The sequence below is a fragment of the Pseudochaenichthys georgianus genome, chromosome 22 (genome assembly GCF_902827115.2).
Source record: "Pseudochaenichthys georgianus chromosome 22, fPseGeo1.2, whole genome shotgun sequence".
Lineage (NCBI taxonomy): Eukaryota > Metazoa > Chordata > Actinopteri > Perciformes > Channichthyidae > Pseudochaenichthys > Pseudochaenichthys georgianus.
Window position 1 is genome coordinate 18,466,591 of NC_047524.1, and position 15,718 is coordinate 18,482,308.

Here is a 15,718-nt window from a genome sequence, read left to right on the forward strand (position 1 = left end):
ACTAATTTCCATAATATCAACACCCCCACTGTAACACTGTACCATTGCGTCAGACCCTTTAAACCTTGGGTAGCCTAGCACCAAAGTGTTCCAGAAGTGTTATCGATTAAAACCATGGTTTCTTTTACATCATTTGGGAGATCAAAAAACCTTTAGGCTTGTATTAAATATAATATCTAAAGAAAACAAGGGTTCATTTTCAAGGAGTATGAGGCAGCTTTTGTAACTGTACAGGAGGTCACATATGCCCTAAAGCCTGAGTGGCAGCAGAAGGCTACTATGGAGATAGCCTTGGGAGAGGATAATTAAAACAGTTGCACCTATGGGAGGTCCCACCTGTAGGGCTGAGAGGGAGCCGTTTCCAACCCGACAGCCCTGCGGAGAACTCATCAGAAATTAATCAAATCCAGCATGAAGGCTGTTGATGCCAAAATGTGCTCTACATTTACAACACTTCTGCCCTCCTTTCTCTCTGAACATCAGCACAGCCTTATATTTTATTTATTTTTAGGACTTTACAATTAGAAAGGTTTGCATACATATTTGTGTTGTTTATTGCAGGGGAAACAGTGAAATGGGGCGGAAGGTAAACAAGGGTTGAACATGCAAAAAAACAATGCCAGTCATGATTTGAGTGTTTGAAAAACAGAAAAGCTTTATTCATGATCTGTATGCCTCCTTCCAAATGGATTTAGGGTAAATTAAGCTATGTTGCACACAGATTTAAATAAGTAGGAATCACATACACACTTATACACAGGCACTCACACATTTTCCTTCCTTATGAGAGTATGGGAAAACATGGAGGACAGCAGTGGAGGTGACAGTGCAGATGTATAATAACTAAATGTTAATCAAGCACAAATGCACAGCTGCTCTATGGCTGTAGGTTCTACATTTCATTTCACTCAATTGAATCCCACAGGGAAGTTTACATATTTCAGAGGTAATCTGTATTATCTGTTTTGCAAACAAATGTTTCCTTTACCCTCCATTCAAATTCCATATATAATATAGAATAAGGCCACAACTCAAAAACAGCACACATTCTTTCTTGATGTCTAGAATTTCTGAATTGTTTCTTAGTTTTTCCAGTGTGCTAGATTTCTGATGATTTATATTGTATGTAACGACAGCTGAAGCTGACAGGGCCCCACGGAGTAGGCCACTATGTTCACTACTTACGGTTACATAACTGTTTTTGTGTTATTGCCTGGCGGAAACCAACAAATTATTTGAGGACAGAGTTCTTGTGAGGCCTCTTACTATAGTTGTCACTTGAAACCAAAAATAAATCTAAGAATGGCAATAAATAAAACAAATCCATACATGTCACAGAGGGAAAAAAACAGCTACTGAAATGTACATAGAGTAGACATTGTTTCACAACATATTTAGCTGTGTAAAATCATTCTAGTTAACATTCTTTTGTCCAAATGGAAAGGCAAATAAATAAAATCAATGCTGATGTTTAGTACAGTGTTTAACACTACTGCATGTTATGGTACACACAATTAAGGTACACCTTCAATATTTGAAGAAGCCAATATGCAAGGCACAACAAATGGCTAAATTCTTGAAGCTTCATCAGCTTTTCAAAAATATAAGTTGTCTTTCATGATTATACAAGAGCTCACAATACAAAACAATGCTAAAATGGAATTGCAGCTGAATCCCAGTGTTTTGACTGTGGACTAAAGGCTGAAAGTCTGTGGGTCCCACAGGGGCCAAAAGCCTCTACAGAGAAAAAGGCTGGAGGCTGTTATGCACTGGGTCGCTTAACACTGCTTGTTTTAAAACAGCAGGAGCAAGCTATTCAAATAACATAATGTTCTAGTTCCCAAATTAGTTTTTGATTCACAAAAGGTTCACTTTCATTATCCTGCAGTCCGTTGTTTAAATAAGTAATTTTACAGACAATTACAATTCCATGTTAAGAAGAAACATAAGAGTCTGAGGAAGACCAGATGATTGGGATTCAGCTGTAACACTATGTGTTAAAGGGCACGTTTGAGACTTCAATTCTGCTTGTTTTATCCAATTTGATAAACTTCCTCTAGAGCCACAGAAAACGTTTACATTTTACAAGATGAGTAACGCTCACCAAGAAGCGTAAACAGAGCTTGATGTGTCCTTGATTAAGTACCCCTTAAAACTCTTAAGAACAACAACATGGAGTTATATTTGAGAAACCTAAGCCTATGGCAGTGGCCAAAAAGTCTCAAATGTGCCATTTAACAAGGATTTGATTTTTGATTGGTGAAAGGCCATAGACTGATGCAGGAAGTAGTAAATAAACACTATCTGTGGGTAGAAATACAGGCTCTACTGTATGTCAGTCACTACTGTATCATTATATAACACAGACTTTAATTTACTTATTGAAAAAAACCTCTAAGGCAGAATCAGGCACTAGATAATTAGACTGTGGCTGAAGTTTTTATTCAAGAGCTATATCTAAGTGTTACTGATTAGCTTACCTCCTGATATGTACCTTGACATTTTCATACAAATGTAAACATTCAATGATATTGCACTCAGGCAGCGTACTGACATGCTGAATATTGTGTCAGTACACATGCTTTTAATACTCATAGCGCTTGGATGTAAAAAAATTTGAGCAGGAAAATGTTGAAAATTCCTTCATCCAAATTTGAGACGATTTGAAAACCATAGCAGAATTCAACCATGGTGCTCTGTGTAAGCCATAATCAGGGCATCTCAAATGAGCTACCTGAAGCAAAATGCAAATGCAAAGTGGCAAAGTCTGTGTTGCTGTGACTTGGTTTCAGTATTTACATCCCGAAAATGTCAAACAATCTTCCCATGCTCTCTTGCCTGCAACAAAAAGAGAACAGCATACACAAAGGTATTAGTTCAACTGGATTTCTTTGTGCAATAATCAAGTTCCGTATTTCCTTTCTAAATGAATGAATATGGCATGGTTTTATATATTGTCAAACTGTTTCAGTGGTGGATGGGATGAAGACACATTCTCTCATGAGACTTTTTCACATTAGAGAAGTACTAAAACCAAAATTGCCTCTCTCTTCTCATCCATTAAAAGCATGGTACATTTGCACTTTCCTCCCTAAGTCCATTTACACATTTATTGATTCTCTCTTCCCTCTTCCCGTCACGCACACTGACCTTGTCGCTGCTGGTGGAGTGTGTTGGGTGTGTTTCTCCCGACTCCAGACTCAGGACAGACAGGCCGGAGTCTATTAGTTCTTCTTTTAAAGAAAAATCAACATTATCTTAGTTATATATCACCCAGGTGCACTGTTAGAAAATTCATAGCCAAGGATGTTTCTGCGTACCTGTGTTTGTGTTGCTGATGTTGCACTTGGCAAGCTCTATAGATTGGACAGAGGTCTCCTGTCGAGAGGCACTATCTTTTTCGGCGGAGATGGAGCTGGGAGCTGTACTGGGGCCACTGTCTTTTTCACCACATTTGATTTCAGAAGCCTGCTGCTGGGCAATAGGAGGAGCTGACGAGACACCTTCCTGATCCACGTCCTGCTTTGCACTTTCAAGAGGCCTCTGTGGCCCCTGCACTTGATGTTGTTGTTTTTTAGGTGAGGAATCTTTCAAGGAGCTTGCACCTCTTGATTCTGAGCAGGAAGAGTCCTGAGAGCCTGTGGTTTGATTTGAGTGAGACCCCTTGATGAGTTCCTTTGAGAAGCGTACTTTCTTTTCCGAACCCTGAGGGGAAGACGTATCTGCCATGTCATCTGGGGGGGTGTCCTCTGTGACTGCAGTGGTGGATCCACTCACTTCCTCAGATGTTCTCAGTGAATCTGGGCTCTGTGACGGTTTCATTTTCAAGTCCACATCTTTGTGATCCTCTACATCAGCGTCCGTGAGGGCGTCAAGTTCCTCCAAGAATTCCTCTAACGTTGTGTCAGCAGACTGGAGGATGAGATTTGAGCAGCAAATCCATTTTTACACCTTTATTAACAGTTATGAACCAAGTCATGTTTACACTTGCCCATGTCTCACCTGTAGGTCCTCTCCGTCTTCATTTGCCTGCCATCTAAATGAGAAAGGAATTTGATAAAGAGAGAGTAAAGGACCAGAACAGTGGAGATAGATAGCTGCCAGTAGTTTAGCTAAAGCTAGCTTTAGTCTCAGCTGTTGAAGCCTCAGTGGCCTATGGGCTGCCTGACTAAACTACAATCTACTGCCAGCTGTGACAGCAGCACAGCCTGATAACAAGAATATGTTATGACACACCTGAATGCTCATGATCCTTTCCTATTTATTTTCACTGAGACACGAATAAAGGAAATAATCGGTCCCATTACACGTTTACATAGAAAGGTTATAACATGGCTTTGAATTATTTCCCAGCTTTCACACTGGTACAATCCAAAGTGGAATAACAACCGACTTTCTCCTATGGTTTGTTGGCCCTGCTCAGAAGAAGGATTTGCCTTGTAAAACAGGACTAAAACATATTTTATTTTCAACCACGGAAATTAGGGCTACTTGAATATGGAAAAAATCATAATCTCGATTATTTGGGTCAATAATTGTAATTGCGACTATTAAATGCGATTATTCTTTGACTTTGAAAACATCCATTTATTGGAGAAAAAAAAATGTGAACAGTATGTTTTTAACAGTTGATTACCCTGAACTTTAAGTATAATTCAACTGAAAAACCACAAAAAAAAATAATAAACAAATAATCGTTTTATTTCGATTATGTTGTTTTCGTAATCGTTGCAAGCCATAATCGTAATGGCGATTTAAATATGATTAATTGAGCAGCCCTAACAGACATGTATCCAACGGTTAGTACAAGTACAGCTTAAACAAGTAAAACCTGGGTTTACAATGTGTGTGTGAAAGGGAACTCAATTTTCCTTGAGTCAACTGTTAGCCCTGGGCTGTGCAGTGCCGAAAGCCGTAATAAATGTCTCACTTCCTGGTTTGTGACCTTTTGGCCTTTTAAGATGATGGGCGATGCTTGTGCAACAACACACCCTGAAAGCCTCCTCACTCAACCCATCAAAGTAGCTGCTTTCACAGCAGAGGAAAGCTGGAGGAGAAATACATGAATGCAGTGATATACCAATGAGGCATTCTGGGTTATTTAATCAGCTGCCACAACTTCTAAATGAAGCCTCATGACATCAAGAAGAATTTGTACAATAGGGCACAGGGCAGGAAAACAACAACGTGCCTTCCCCCATTCGCTTCATGTATTTCATTAGTTATTGCATGTTTTCATGAGGATGTGGTGAGATACATCCAATTGGTTGGATCAACTTTAACATCAGTGTGTTGTGTGTGCTGTTTGTACTGACCTCCTCGCTCTTCCTGTCAGACGCTCTATGCCTTTTGCTTTGCTGCTTATCACTTGCACGTTTTTAGCTCCCTTGTCTTTCCCCCGCTTCTCGTGACCTAGGACAGAAAAACACAGTGAATGAAGCTCACAATAAAATGGCATTTTACATAAAAAGCCATTTCTCCTTTCTGCTGAGACAAGAGTCTATGAAATTGTTTACGCTTCGTCTGGTGTTACATACATCTTTTAATATGATTGTTGAGCACTGCCTCTATATTATCTGCCTATTTCATACAAGCTAATATTGGACCAGTTTAATGAACTCCTTGTGAATTATATCCCACACCAGTATCTGGTTTCAAAATAAAAAAATACCAAAATATAGCTGCAAGATACTCTCAGAATACTGGTTCACTGAGACTTCAGAAAATAACACAAAATATTAAAGTTGTGTACATCTAATGATGATTTCAAGGCTCTAAACATGTTTAAGTGTGGGAAACTGCACCTGCCCTGGACTGTCCTCTCCCTCTAGCATTTCGTCCACCTGGAAAAGGAAAATTGATTAAATATAAGAAAACAGGACCAATATAACGAAACACATGATGTTATCTTCATAGTGTGTGGGGAAAGGTCTTATAACACGTTTTCAGTATTGCCTGTGTGAATGTCTCACCTCTGCTGGAAGGCCCCCAGTCAGGGATGGATTTGTCTGAAAACCTAAAAGAGGAGGTTTCAGTTAAACCAATGGAATCCAGGTGACATAACAGCCAATCCATCCCACCAGCAGCCTCTTCTGACATTGAAGTGTCATTATTGTACATTATGAGAATTGTAGGTGTTGCAAGATCAGTGAGAGGTTTTTACTCCATGAGTCACACCCTTGTATTTTACAAGCAGTGAAGCCATTTATGTTGTTGAATAAAAAACACATTTCCTCTTCTATTCTTACTCCAGTGCCTTGTTACGGCCTCGCCAAATAAGGCAAGGTATTCCATCCCTTATCCTGAACTAAAAATAGCCGTTCCTCCCTTGTCTCTTTACATTTTGAAGCTTCCTTAAACGGCATATTATTCTCTCTGTAACTCTTTGTACCACAGCTTGTTTTGTTTGAAATCTAACAAACACTTGACAGGAATGTGCTGCATTTCTTTCCTCCAGTCAGTTTAGGTTGCTAATGTGCGTTTTCAAAAACTGTTCACAAAATGAGAATGCACAAATAGTTAGGCTAACATACTATCACCAAATAGAATATATCATGAGTCAATTTGCCTGATTATTTAGTGACACAATAATTTAGCAACATCCTGTGACTTCATGAGATGTAGTCTTGTGGTCATTTGGGAGGAAATGTAGTTTCCAAGAACCTCGTCCAATGGATTCCTCCACTGACTAATATAGAAAAAAACAGGAACTTCTTCAAGCTCAGATTGTTTGTTATTTACATCTGCACTGAAAGTGAATGAAGCTTTTCAGCAGCTTCAGAAGAAAAACAAGATTGAAACACAATTTGATTGCACTCCAAAATAAGATAATTTGTACCCAATTACAGTGTATTTTTTTAATTCACTAATTAATAAAGTAATAGTAAGCCTATTTTGGGGAAATGTGCCTATTTATTTTCCTGCAGAGACTTGAGAAGAGAACTATAAAAGATTGATTCCTAACCACACTCAAGTTTGTCTGTTAACACAGTAACATTGTTAGCGTAGTTTAGCTTAGCATCATGCGAGAAGTAGGGGAATTAACTAGCATGGCTTTGTCTGAACGTCACAAGAAAAAAAACCTAGTCTACAAGTTTAAATGTTTTAAATAAAACGGCGCAATCAAAAAATATATACTCCCAGAATTCATTTTTGTAAAACCACTAATTGTCATTTTTACATTTCTGCATTACTGTACAGATTGAAAAAACTGAATATAAAATATAAAATTGGGAGCTTGAGTAGAAATATTTGACCTTTGAATAGTGCAATGCAAGCAGTTTACAGTACTCATCCTGCCATACTAAGCTAGCTGTTTGAATATAAACATAAGAGAGGCATCAATCTTTGCATTATGTTCCAGCTAAAAATGAATATGCGAATTTCCCAAAAAGTTAACTAGCCCCTTTTTTTAATACACGATGGGGGTTATCAGCACAGTTAAAGGAAACCATAAAGAATCATCTTTTTTTTATAAAAAAGTGTTTATCTAAGGGATTGATTCCCAATTCCTAACAAAACAAATAACAACTAACAATGTCTCAACTACCAACTGCTCAAAGACTATTTGAAAGATGAGTGTGAATTTGAAGCTCCAGACGATTCAAATGTTTAAAAAAAATATTATTGGAACTGAATTACCCATCATAAACATATAAGGAGCCAATGGAATATCACACGGCAGCGAAACTGTAGGAAATCTGAGACATTATCAGATGAAGAGCTTGGAGAAAGCCGAGACTGAGTCTTACATGTAGTCAGTCTTGTCCAGGTCCCACGCCCGTCTCCACTGGCCCTTGGAGTTTTTGTGGCGTGCCACTCGCTCCTTGTCGATCTGCTCGCGCTCTCTCTTCCATCGCGCATACCCCTCCTGCTCCTCCTTCGACGTGGGGATGTTAAGGTCTGTGCTGGCCTGCAGGCTCTCAGACTCCTTAGCAGACACAAAGCAGTTTAGTTGTGTTAAATGCATAACACAAGTAGCACACTGAATGTGGATTCATATCATATTACTCAACAGAACAATCTACTCACTAATCAGAGAAATGAAGCCCGGCTGGTCATAAACAAGAACATCTTCAAACAGATCAGTAGGGTTTAGAACCAATATAGTATTTGTATTGTTTTCATGCATTCCACATTACTGTTAACGCCCATAGCTGAGTCACTGTAATGCTGATGATGGCCTTTTAGTGTCGGTACATTCCACTTAGCTACCATTTGATAGAAAAAGCTTCTTGTTTGTGTACTGTGGCGACTGCAAAGCAACACAATCCCATTCTTTCAGACAATATTCCAGGAAAAGTGCAATGTACTGTAAATGTAATTAGGTTCCCTTCTTCCATTCCCCTCTTAACCTGTTTTGATTACTGCGATGAGAGCAGAAAGGATTGCTTGCTAATACTAAAGAGAGATCTGATGCAGGCTCTTTATCACATCAAAGGGGACAGAGGCTGTGTGCTCTTGTAACAAAGCCCTTGGGCGGATAAAAACACTGCTGTGCTCCGAGGGAAATCACGCAAAAGACGGGCGATCAGTGCTCATCAGTGTTTAGATTGTATTACAGCAGGAGGCAAATTATGTTGCTGTCTTTTGAAATATTAGAATCGTGTGTGTAAAATGGAAAACACTCTGCATTTCATAACACAAAGAGAAACAGCACAATGGCTGGTAAGAAACCAAGACGCGTGATGTTCTCTTCTCAGGTGTGGACCAATCACAGCTAAGTAAACATGTTGTACAGTTATTGGCGAACACGGCATCTGTACTCATCCCTCTGCTCCCCTCCCGGGGGACATCATGGGGCCACAGGGGAGGAAGCTTCTCGCATGTTCCAACAGGCCATCTCCGGCTGACACAGTAGCCGCCCTGCTAATTAGCACTTATCAATTTCTTGCTTACGTGGGGGGTGGGGGGGGCCGCAGCAGGTAGGCTGGACGTTGCACAGTGAGTGTGAATGGAGCTGATTTTAGATAGATTGGTACATGGTAAATAATAATGCTCTTATTCTCAACTGCTGAATGTCTTCCATTTAAAGCTGCTCTGGTTTAGGCCGGAGAGGTTTCTGGTGCATTTGTTAAACAAAGCAGCAAACAAAAGCAAAGCGCTGTCTGACCCTTACCCCTTACACAACACCTTGACAAAAACTCAGCTTTGTATTTTCTTTCACTGACTCATCTCGGGCTGCAGAGAGGCATGAACAGCATCACTTGTCATGCTGTGTGTTCGGCAGGCCTTTGAAGCCCACCTTCCCTGCCTCCCTGGTTCTCATGTTTGGCGCACAAACGATCTACGAGACAGCTGAGAAACTCCAGCGACGTTAACATGGGAGCCAGATGGGGATGAGCTCTAGAAATAGAGGTTGTGCGTGCCAACATTTCGTGTCTGTCTCCCTGTGAGGAACTGTGATGAGGAGGGTAAAGTGCGTATTTGCATTTCTTTGTGTTTTTGTGTGGAAACCCAGCAAATAATATCTCACATCCTAGGAAGGGTATGTGCTAGAGATCGTGACAATATGCTCGTTAATAGGCTTTGCTCTTTTATGTCGACGGAGGCATTGTGGTACCTGGCATTGCTCTGAAAGCCTTTGATACTCCTCAGCGTGCTTCTGCCCTTGTTTAACTTCATCCTGTCAGAGAGGAGAGACACAAAAGAAAAAGGAAGTTGAACATAACAACAATAAAGGTGACACGGCAACTTGTCGCCAGCCAATTGAACATGGATGTAAAGAGTCACATTACTGCTGGCTGCAATAAACAGTAAAAGCACATCAGGCCAGAGCACAGACTCATCCATTAACCTAGATTAAGAGAGCTACACTGCCCCCATGTGGACTCATGGTGCTACATCATGACTTTAAATGTCCTTTCTGCAATGAGGTCATCATAGCAGAGTGAAGGTGGATGCATTTCAGTGGTTTGGAAAATAAAACTCATCTCATTGCAGGTAGAGAGTTGTGTGAATTGTGACTGAAGTGTATTACTGACTGCTCCATTGAACACAGTGGATGAGTCGTGTTGCCATTAACAGCAACACTTGTATGAACAACCGAGGAGGGGGATGACAATAAATGCTGGACAGCATGGTCTGGTGCACACACTGTGCTACCCACACCACTCAAATGCAGCCGGGCTTATGCACAAACACAAAAGAGTCCTGTCCACCTTGTTACTTCTTTCTACTCTCGCTCCTTCTTCCTCTCCCTCTCTGATCCTTTCCTGGCACCTCGCCAGGCCTGTCTCGTTGGCAGCATAATGAGCCTTTTCAGAGTGCGAAGGCAGTCGAATGTTAATTAGATCAAATCGGTCCTTTCAGGATGGTGGGAATGGGGAAACAATCGTGCCAGAGGAAGGCAGACCACTTAAGGTTCCAGAGAGGAGAAATGGAGGCTGGAAACAGCTAGCAAGCTGCCAGGGGTCTCTCCCCTTCTCTCTTACCCCCCAGCTCGTTTTTCCTCATTCATTCTACATTTCCTATTCTGCGGTCTCTTTCTTATGAGTGTGAACTGACAGTCTAGTCACAGGGTACTTCCAGGCAATACAATCTGCTTGGGACACTGCCAAATACACCACACCCCTCTCACAGTTATTATTTATTTCCAGGGTGTACCCCAGACACACACACACACACACACACTTATGGGAAAAATATTTCAGAGGCGAGGCCAAACCAGATAAATGTGCAGCTCATCATGGATAACTTACATACAAATATGTTTCTAACACTTGCCAGATAGATCCATGACATGTTCTCTCCCCATCAACACCCTTTGGCAGCGCTTCCACTCCAGCTCTCATAAACCGAGTTAAATGATACCGGTTGTGTAAACAGTGCCCTCATGGAAACCAGGTTTCTGGGATTCACAGATCACTGGTGCACTGGCTACTGTTCAAGTGCTGATTCAGTCCACATGATAAATAAAAAAGGGACAGAACAAGAGGGCCAGAAACAAAGAAAGGAGAACACCGTGTTCGGCCCATACAGTGCACATGAACTCAGACTGAGGCAGCCAATCAGAGGCAGATGTATTTCCACACATATTCAGCCTCCACTAGCTTTGTGTCCGGAGACCCTTCCCGAGACAAGACTGTGTTTACATTGGTGATGTCTGCAACTCATTGATTGAGCAGCTTTGTGTGTCTGAGTGCATGGATTTGTGTGTGTGTGTGTGTGTGTGTGTGTGTGTGTGTGTGTGTGTGTGTGTGTGTGTGTGTGTGTGTGTGTGTGTGTGTGTGTGTGTGTGTGTGTGTGTGTGTGTGTGTGTGTGTGTGTGTGTGTGTGTGTGTGTGTGTGTGTGTGTGTGTCAGACTGAGGCAGAGCAGCTGTTCCTCGGTTTCTGCATACCGGGGGGGGGGGGCCTAAGGTCAATGACAGTTAGGTATTTCACAGCCTTACCAGGGACACTGCATGTGTACATGCAGGGCTCGTGTGGCCGAACGGTCTATATGACACTAAACAGTAACGCAAACGACCGAATTCGTCCTCGTGGGGCCGCAGCCTAAGGACTGCCCGATGGCCCGGGGCCATCTAGTATTTAGCTCGGGCAATGAAGCCTCACCTGCTGATTGCCCGATCGGGCAATCTATTATGCCAGTATCATGCAGCTCGCGGATCCAGTAAAGAGTGACCCGACAGTAAAACTAAACATATCTATAACTAGTTAGTTTGAGAGGTAATTAAAATAGCTACGTGTGATATTCTAACCTGAAGTGTGTGTTTTGTTCCGCTCACCGCTGCATATGGTTATGCAGAGCTGCGTGTCCATCTGGTCAGCAGCAGCTGATCTCTCTCTCTCCCGTCAGATTAGACTTCACTCGCGTTTATGTCCATATCGATCAGATCCAGTTAGTTCTAGCTAATGATATGACTACCTGCTTATTAAAAGACAACTACACAATAAGTGTCGCTATGCAACTGGGTGAGGCCACAAAGTATAGCGCAGCATTATGCATTTGTTTACATGCCCACCGGAACCCTGAGGCATTACCAACAGATCAACGCACAATCAACCCACACAGGACATCTCTTTCTCCACATTAAGTGTTAGACATTAGAATTGACTATTCTTGTCTGTCACATACTCTTCTTGTCTGTCACATAAGTGGCGCAACTGAAGCGGTATTGCGCTAAAGGGAAATTATTTTTGACCGAAGAGATTTAGATTTGCCGGCTAACGGGAACTCTGACGTGTGCTTCGCGGATGCGCTCGGCTCCTCTCGACTGCTGCTCGGGTCTGCACGGTCAGCTTCCGGATGAGGAGGCATTCGTTCGACCAATTTACAGTAGATAACATTACAAACATTTTTAACAGTGGCAATACTAGTGTAAATAATGTTTGTTTTGTAATTAATAACTGAATGTAATGTTTTCTACTTTTTTACATCTGGGAAGACATTTGCCTTCATCAGAAGGAAAGTATCTTGACCAACAACTTAAGTGTTTCTTATAGCTATGCAGGGCATGCAAGCGAGCAAACACAAACAAGAACAAACAAACAAGTGAAATGAAGAATAAAATTGAAATTGTACAATATAATATTGTGGTGGTTCATCTTATAATTCAGTCTAGAGAATGCACCAGACAGCATCTCAGACCTGCAAAAATCAACATTTGCTATAGGGGACGGAGGCCCCCCAAACCCTTCGTGCCATTTCGTCCGCGCGCATTTTTCAGGGCAATCTCTATTGGGCTCAGGGCCATCTGTAAATTAGCTGACATGTGTCTCTGCCTATCTGCATTGTGCACAACATGTGGTCTGAGACCTACAGTATATAGTGAAGCTACTGATGTTAAACATGCCGTCTCTGATCTCATCCTACAAACAACAAGGAACTGTGTTGCAAGAGCTGCAGGGACTTACAGCCTGATCCATACGCCCAATGGCTAAATAAAAGCCGCTCATAGGCGAAGAAGATAAATAGCCATCATACCTGATTAAAATCAATTGTTTTAACGATTAGAAAATATTTCAATTCGTCATTAGATAGAAAAACAAACTGTTTTCATTACAAAATAATCAGTAGTAAAGTTACTTTTTCTCCAAAGATGGCAGTAATGCTGTTTTCAACCTCTTAAATTAGGATCTTTTTTTTGCTTTTCTCTGTTTAATCAAACTAAACTTAATATGTTTGGGTTTTGTACTGATAATACAAGACATATAAAGACACATTTTCCCGGTTTTCTGACATTTTACAGACCGCATGATTCATCGATTCATCTAGAAAATATCCTGTAGATAAAAATGATAAATAACGGAAAGGAAATATGCAAATAACAGTTATTTTGCAGCTGTAATTAGGATTAGACTGCACAAAAGTAGTAGGCCTTGAAACTGATATGTAGGATCTACAGTGCATCTACTTAACATAAAGCTCTATTAGCCCACTCCCCGTTAATCCCACACCAGTCTGTCACTGCTCCAGTCCACCTCCTGTCTACACACCATTGTGCTCCATCACTGCAGGGGTGTGGCCAGCCGACATGTCTGACATCTATGTAAAACACATCAGTGCAGCACGAGAAGATGAACAAGGGGGGTTGAGAGAGTGGGGACACACTGGAGGGTGCATGGCAGGGTTTAAAATGCTGGAGCGTATGATAACTGACTGATTCCCACCTGTGCTGCCGTGTCCCTCTTGGTCATGTGAGGTGGATGCTTCACCCTCCCCGACGACTCCACACGCCTCGTCTGTCCGTCATCTGCAGGGCTCTTTACGTCCGCAGGGCTCTTTACGTCCGCAGAGCCCGGCCTCTTCTCTGGCCTCTCACTCACCACCCTCTTACCCTGGAGAGACATACATTCTTATTAGGGTATCAGTACTGTAGCAATGGGCATGTGGACAAAGGATTGTGAAAGAGCTACCAAAACCCTACAATTGAATCAAGCATCTTCATTATTCAACAGGATAACAGTTGAATAATACATTCCCCCCCATTCCTAACATATTGTAAACATGTCTTTACTTATATAAAATGCAGTGTCACAGACGCACACACACACACACACTTATTGCCCCCCCTCAATTCTAGCATCAGTTTTATTTTGTGCTAACTAGCTAATGTTAGCAGGCTAACCTCATATAGTAAACATGATAAAGACTATTTAGCTTTGTTATTGTGAGCATGTTAGCATGCAGAAGTTAGCATTTAGATCAGAGCACTGTTGTGGTTCAAAAGAGCTGTTAACTCCTAGTGGCAAACATTGGCACTGAGGTGTATTTACCTTTTTGCCAGCCATGGTAACCATTAGCTGCTTCCTGTGGCCCCGGCTGGGACCCTGCGGAGGGCCTTCTTCTCCCATGTTGGGCCCGGCCTCCTCCTGTCCTTTACCTACTGGTGATCCACCGCTGAATGGCTTCTTCACCACAACCCGACTATCCTGCTTCAAACCAAAGAAAGAAAAATATTCTCAGTGTTTGTGGCATCTTGTTTTCACGACTAAATGAGACTGTGTGCACCAATAGCATCAGTCACATCACATCATTATAGCAAACTCACATTGGCGGTCTTGCTGATTGTGATGGTAAGATCCTCAGCTTTGCCCTTTCGGCTCTGCAGCATAATTCCTTCCTCTTCTGCCCTTTTCCTGTCCTCTTCAACTTCCTAAATGAAAGTCAATGAAAGCAATAGAATAATAAGGAAGCCTGCACGAGCTGCTTTCAGAAGCCACTCTGCCTCCAGGCACTTGTCCTTACCTTGTGCCTCTTCATGAGCGCCTCATTCTTCCTGCGGAGAGCCTCGATCTTCCTGTCCAGCTCCAGGTCCCTCTCATGATCCCTCTTGGCCATCATGTCACTGGGGGCCTGGAAAAAATCAGATCATAAAAGATCATTGACACAATAAAAAAGTTATTTCACATTTCATTTTTTAACACATTTCAATTTTTCTCTAGTGCCATATCACAGACCTTTTTGTAACTTTTAGCTTTTGGATATCATATCAGTTCTAGGGGGTACTAACCCAATACTTTATTTTTTAACTCATTGAAAATAGCCCATAACATTTGATTAAAGAAGCCAATAAATACAGTGCTTGAGGGTTTTCAATACACCACTAAGTGTGCCGTGATAACAGACACAGCACAAACACACCCGCACAACAACCACAGATGGAGCATTCATTACAGAGCTCAGTTACAGGGCGAGAATGCATATGCATGCGGAGTATCCTAAAAATCCTAGTGTGGTCAGCAGGGCAGGCCTACTCACACAACAAGAGGCCCCATACTGATAATCTCTCTCATGGAGCAGCAACCAGGTGTGTTTTAACACTTCCCTTCATAAAGGACCCTAATTAACTTACTGTACCATCTGCAACATGTGAGAGAGAGTTGCTGAGTTAAGAAATGTGCACCTATATTAAAGATAAGGATATTGTTACAGAATGATAACGGTGAGGCATTAACCATGTCCCAAATCATTTTCTTTTGCCTGCAGCACATGAATTATATTGGTCTGTATATTCTTTGGGTGCCTAAGGGTTTCTTTAACTGGCTACTAAAGAGGCACATGTCCGATGAGATTGGTTTATGAGGGGCTCCTTTCTGCAGCATGAGGTTTAAGAATCACTATAGGATCATATTAATGACACGTCAGAGATGCAACAAAACAGCCAGAGGCCAAAGATAACTAGAATTCTGCAACTCATTTTCATTATCAATTCATATGCTAATTATTTTCTAAATTATTTGTTTGGTTTATTCAAATATCTGAAATAAGTAAAA

General features: G+C 41.5%; 1 protein-coding gene across 3 annotated transcripts in view; it reads right to left on the reverse strand.

The window, feature by feature from the left end:
• Positions 1 to 629: 629 nt before the first annotated feature.
• Positions 630 to 15,718, reverse strand: part of LOC117467764 (coiled-coil domain-containing protein 9B) — a 17,442-nt gene continuing 2,353 nt past the window's right edge. For 2 of the 3 annotated variants that reach the window (XM_034111605.2, XM_034111607.2), the window contains exons 2-14: positions 14,691 to 14,798; positions 14,494 to 14,598; positions 14,219 to 14,377; positions 13,613 to 13,780; positions 9,563 to 9,625; positions 7,752 to 7,930; positions 5,973 to 6,016; positions 5,805 to 5,843; positions 5,316 to 5,412; positions 4,003 to 4,036; positions 3,321 to 3,912; positions 3,151 to 3,233; positions 630 to 2,838 (exon numbers count right to left, since the gene is read on the reverse strand). In XM_034111605.2, the coding sequence (XP_033967496.1) occupies positions 2,812 to 2,838; positions 3,151 to 3,233; positions 3,321 to 3,912; positions 4,003 to 4,036; positions 5,316 to 5,412; positions 5,805 to 5,843; positions 5,973 to 6,016; positions 7,752 to 7,930; positions 9,563 to 9,625; positions 13,613 to 13,780; positions 14,219 to 14,377; positions 14,494 to 14,598; positions 14,691 to 14,798 (1,698 nt within the window). In that variant the 3' untranslated portion in view covers positions 630 to 2,811. The remainder of the gene's footprint in view (positions 2,839 to 3,150; positions 3,234 to 3,320; positions 3,913 to 4,002; positions 4,037 to 5,315; positions 5,413 to 5,804; positions 5,844 to 5,972; positions 6,017 to 7,751; positions 7,931 to 9,562; positions 9,626 to 13,612; positions 13,781 to 14,218; positions 14,378 to 14,493; positions 14,599 to 14,690; positions 14,799 to 15,718) is intronic. The other variant, XM_034111606.2, reaches the window with a different exon arrangement.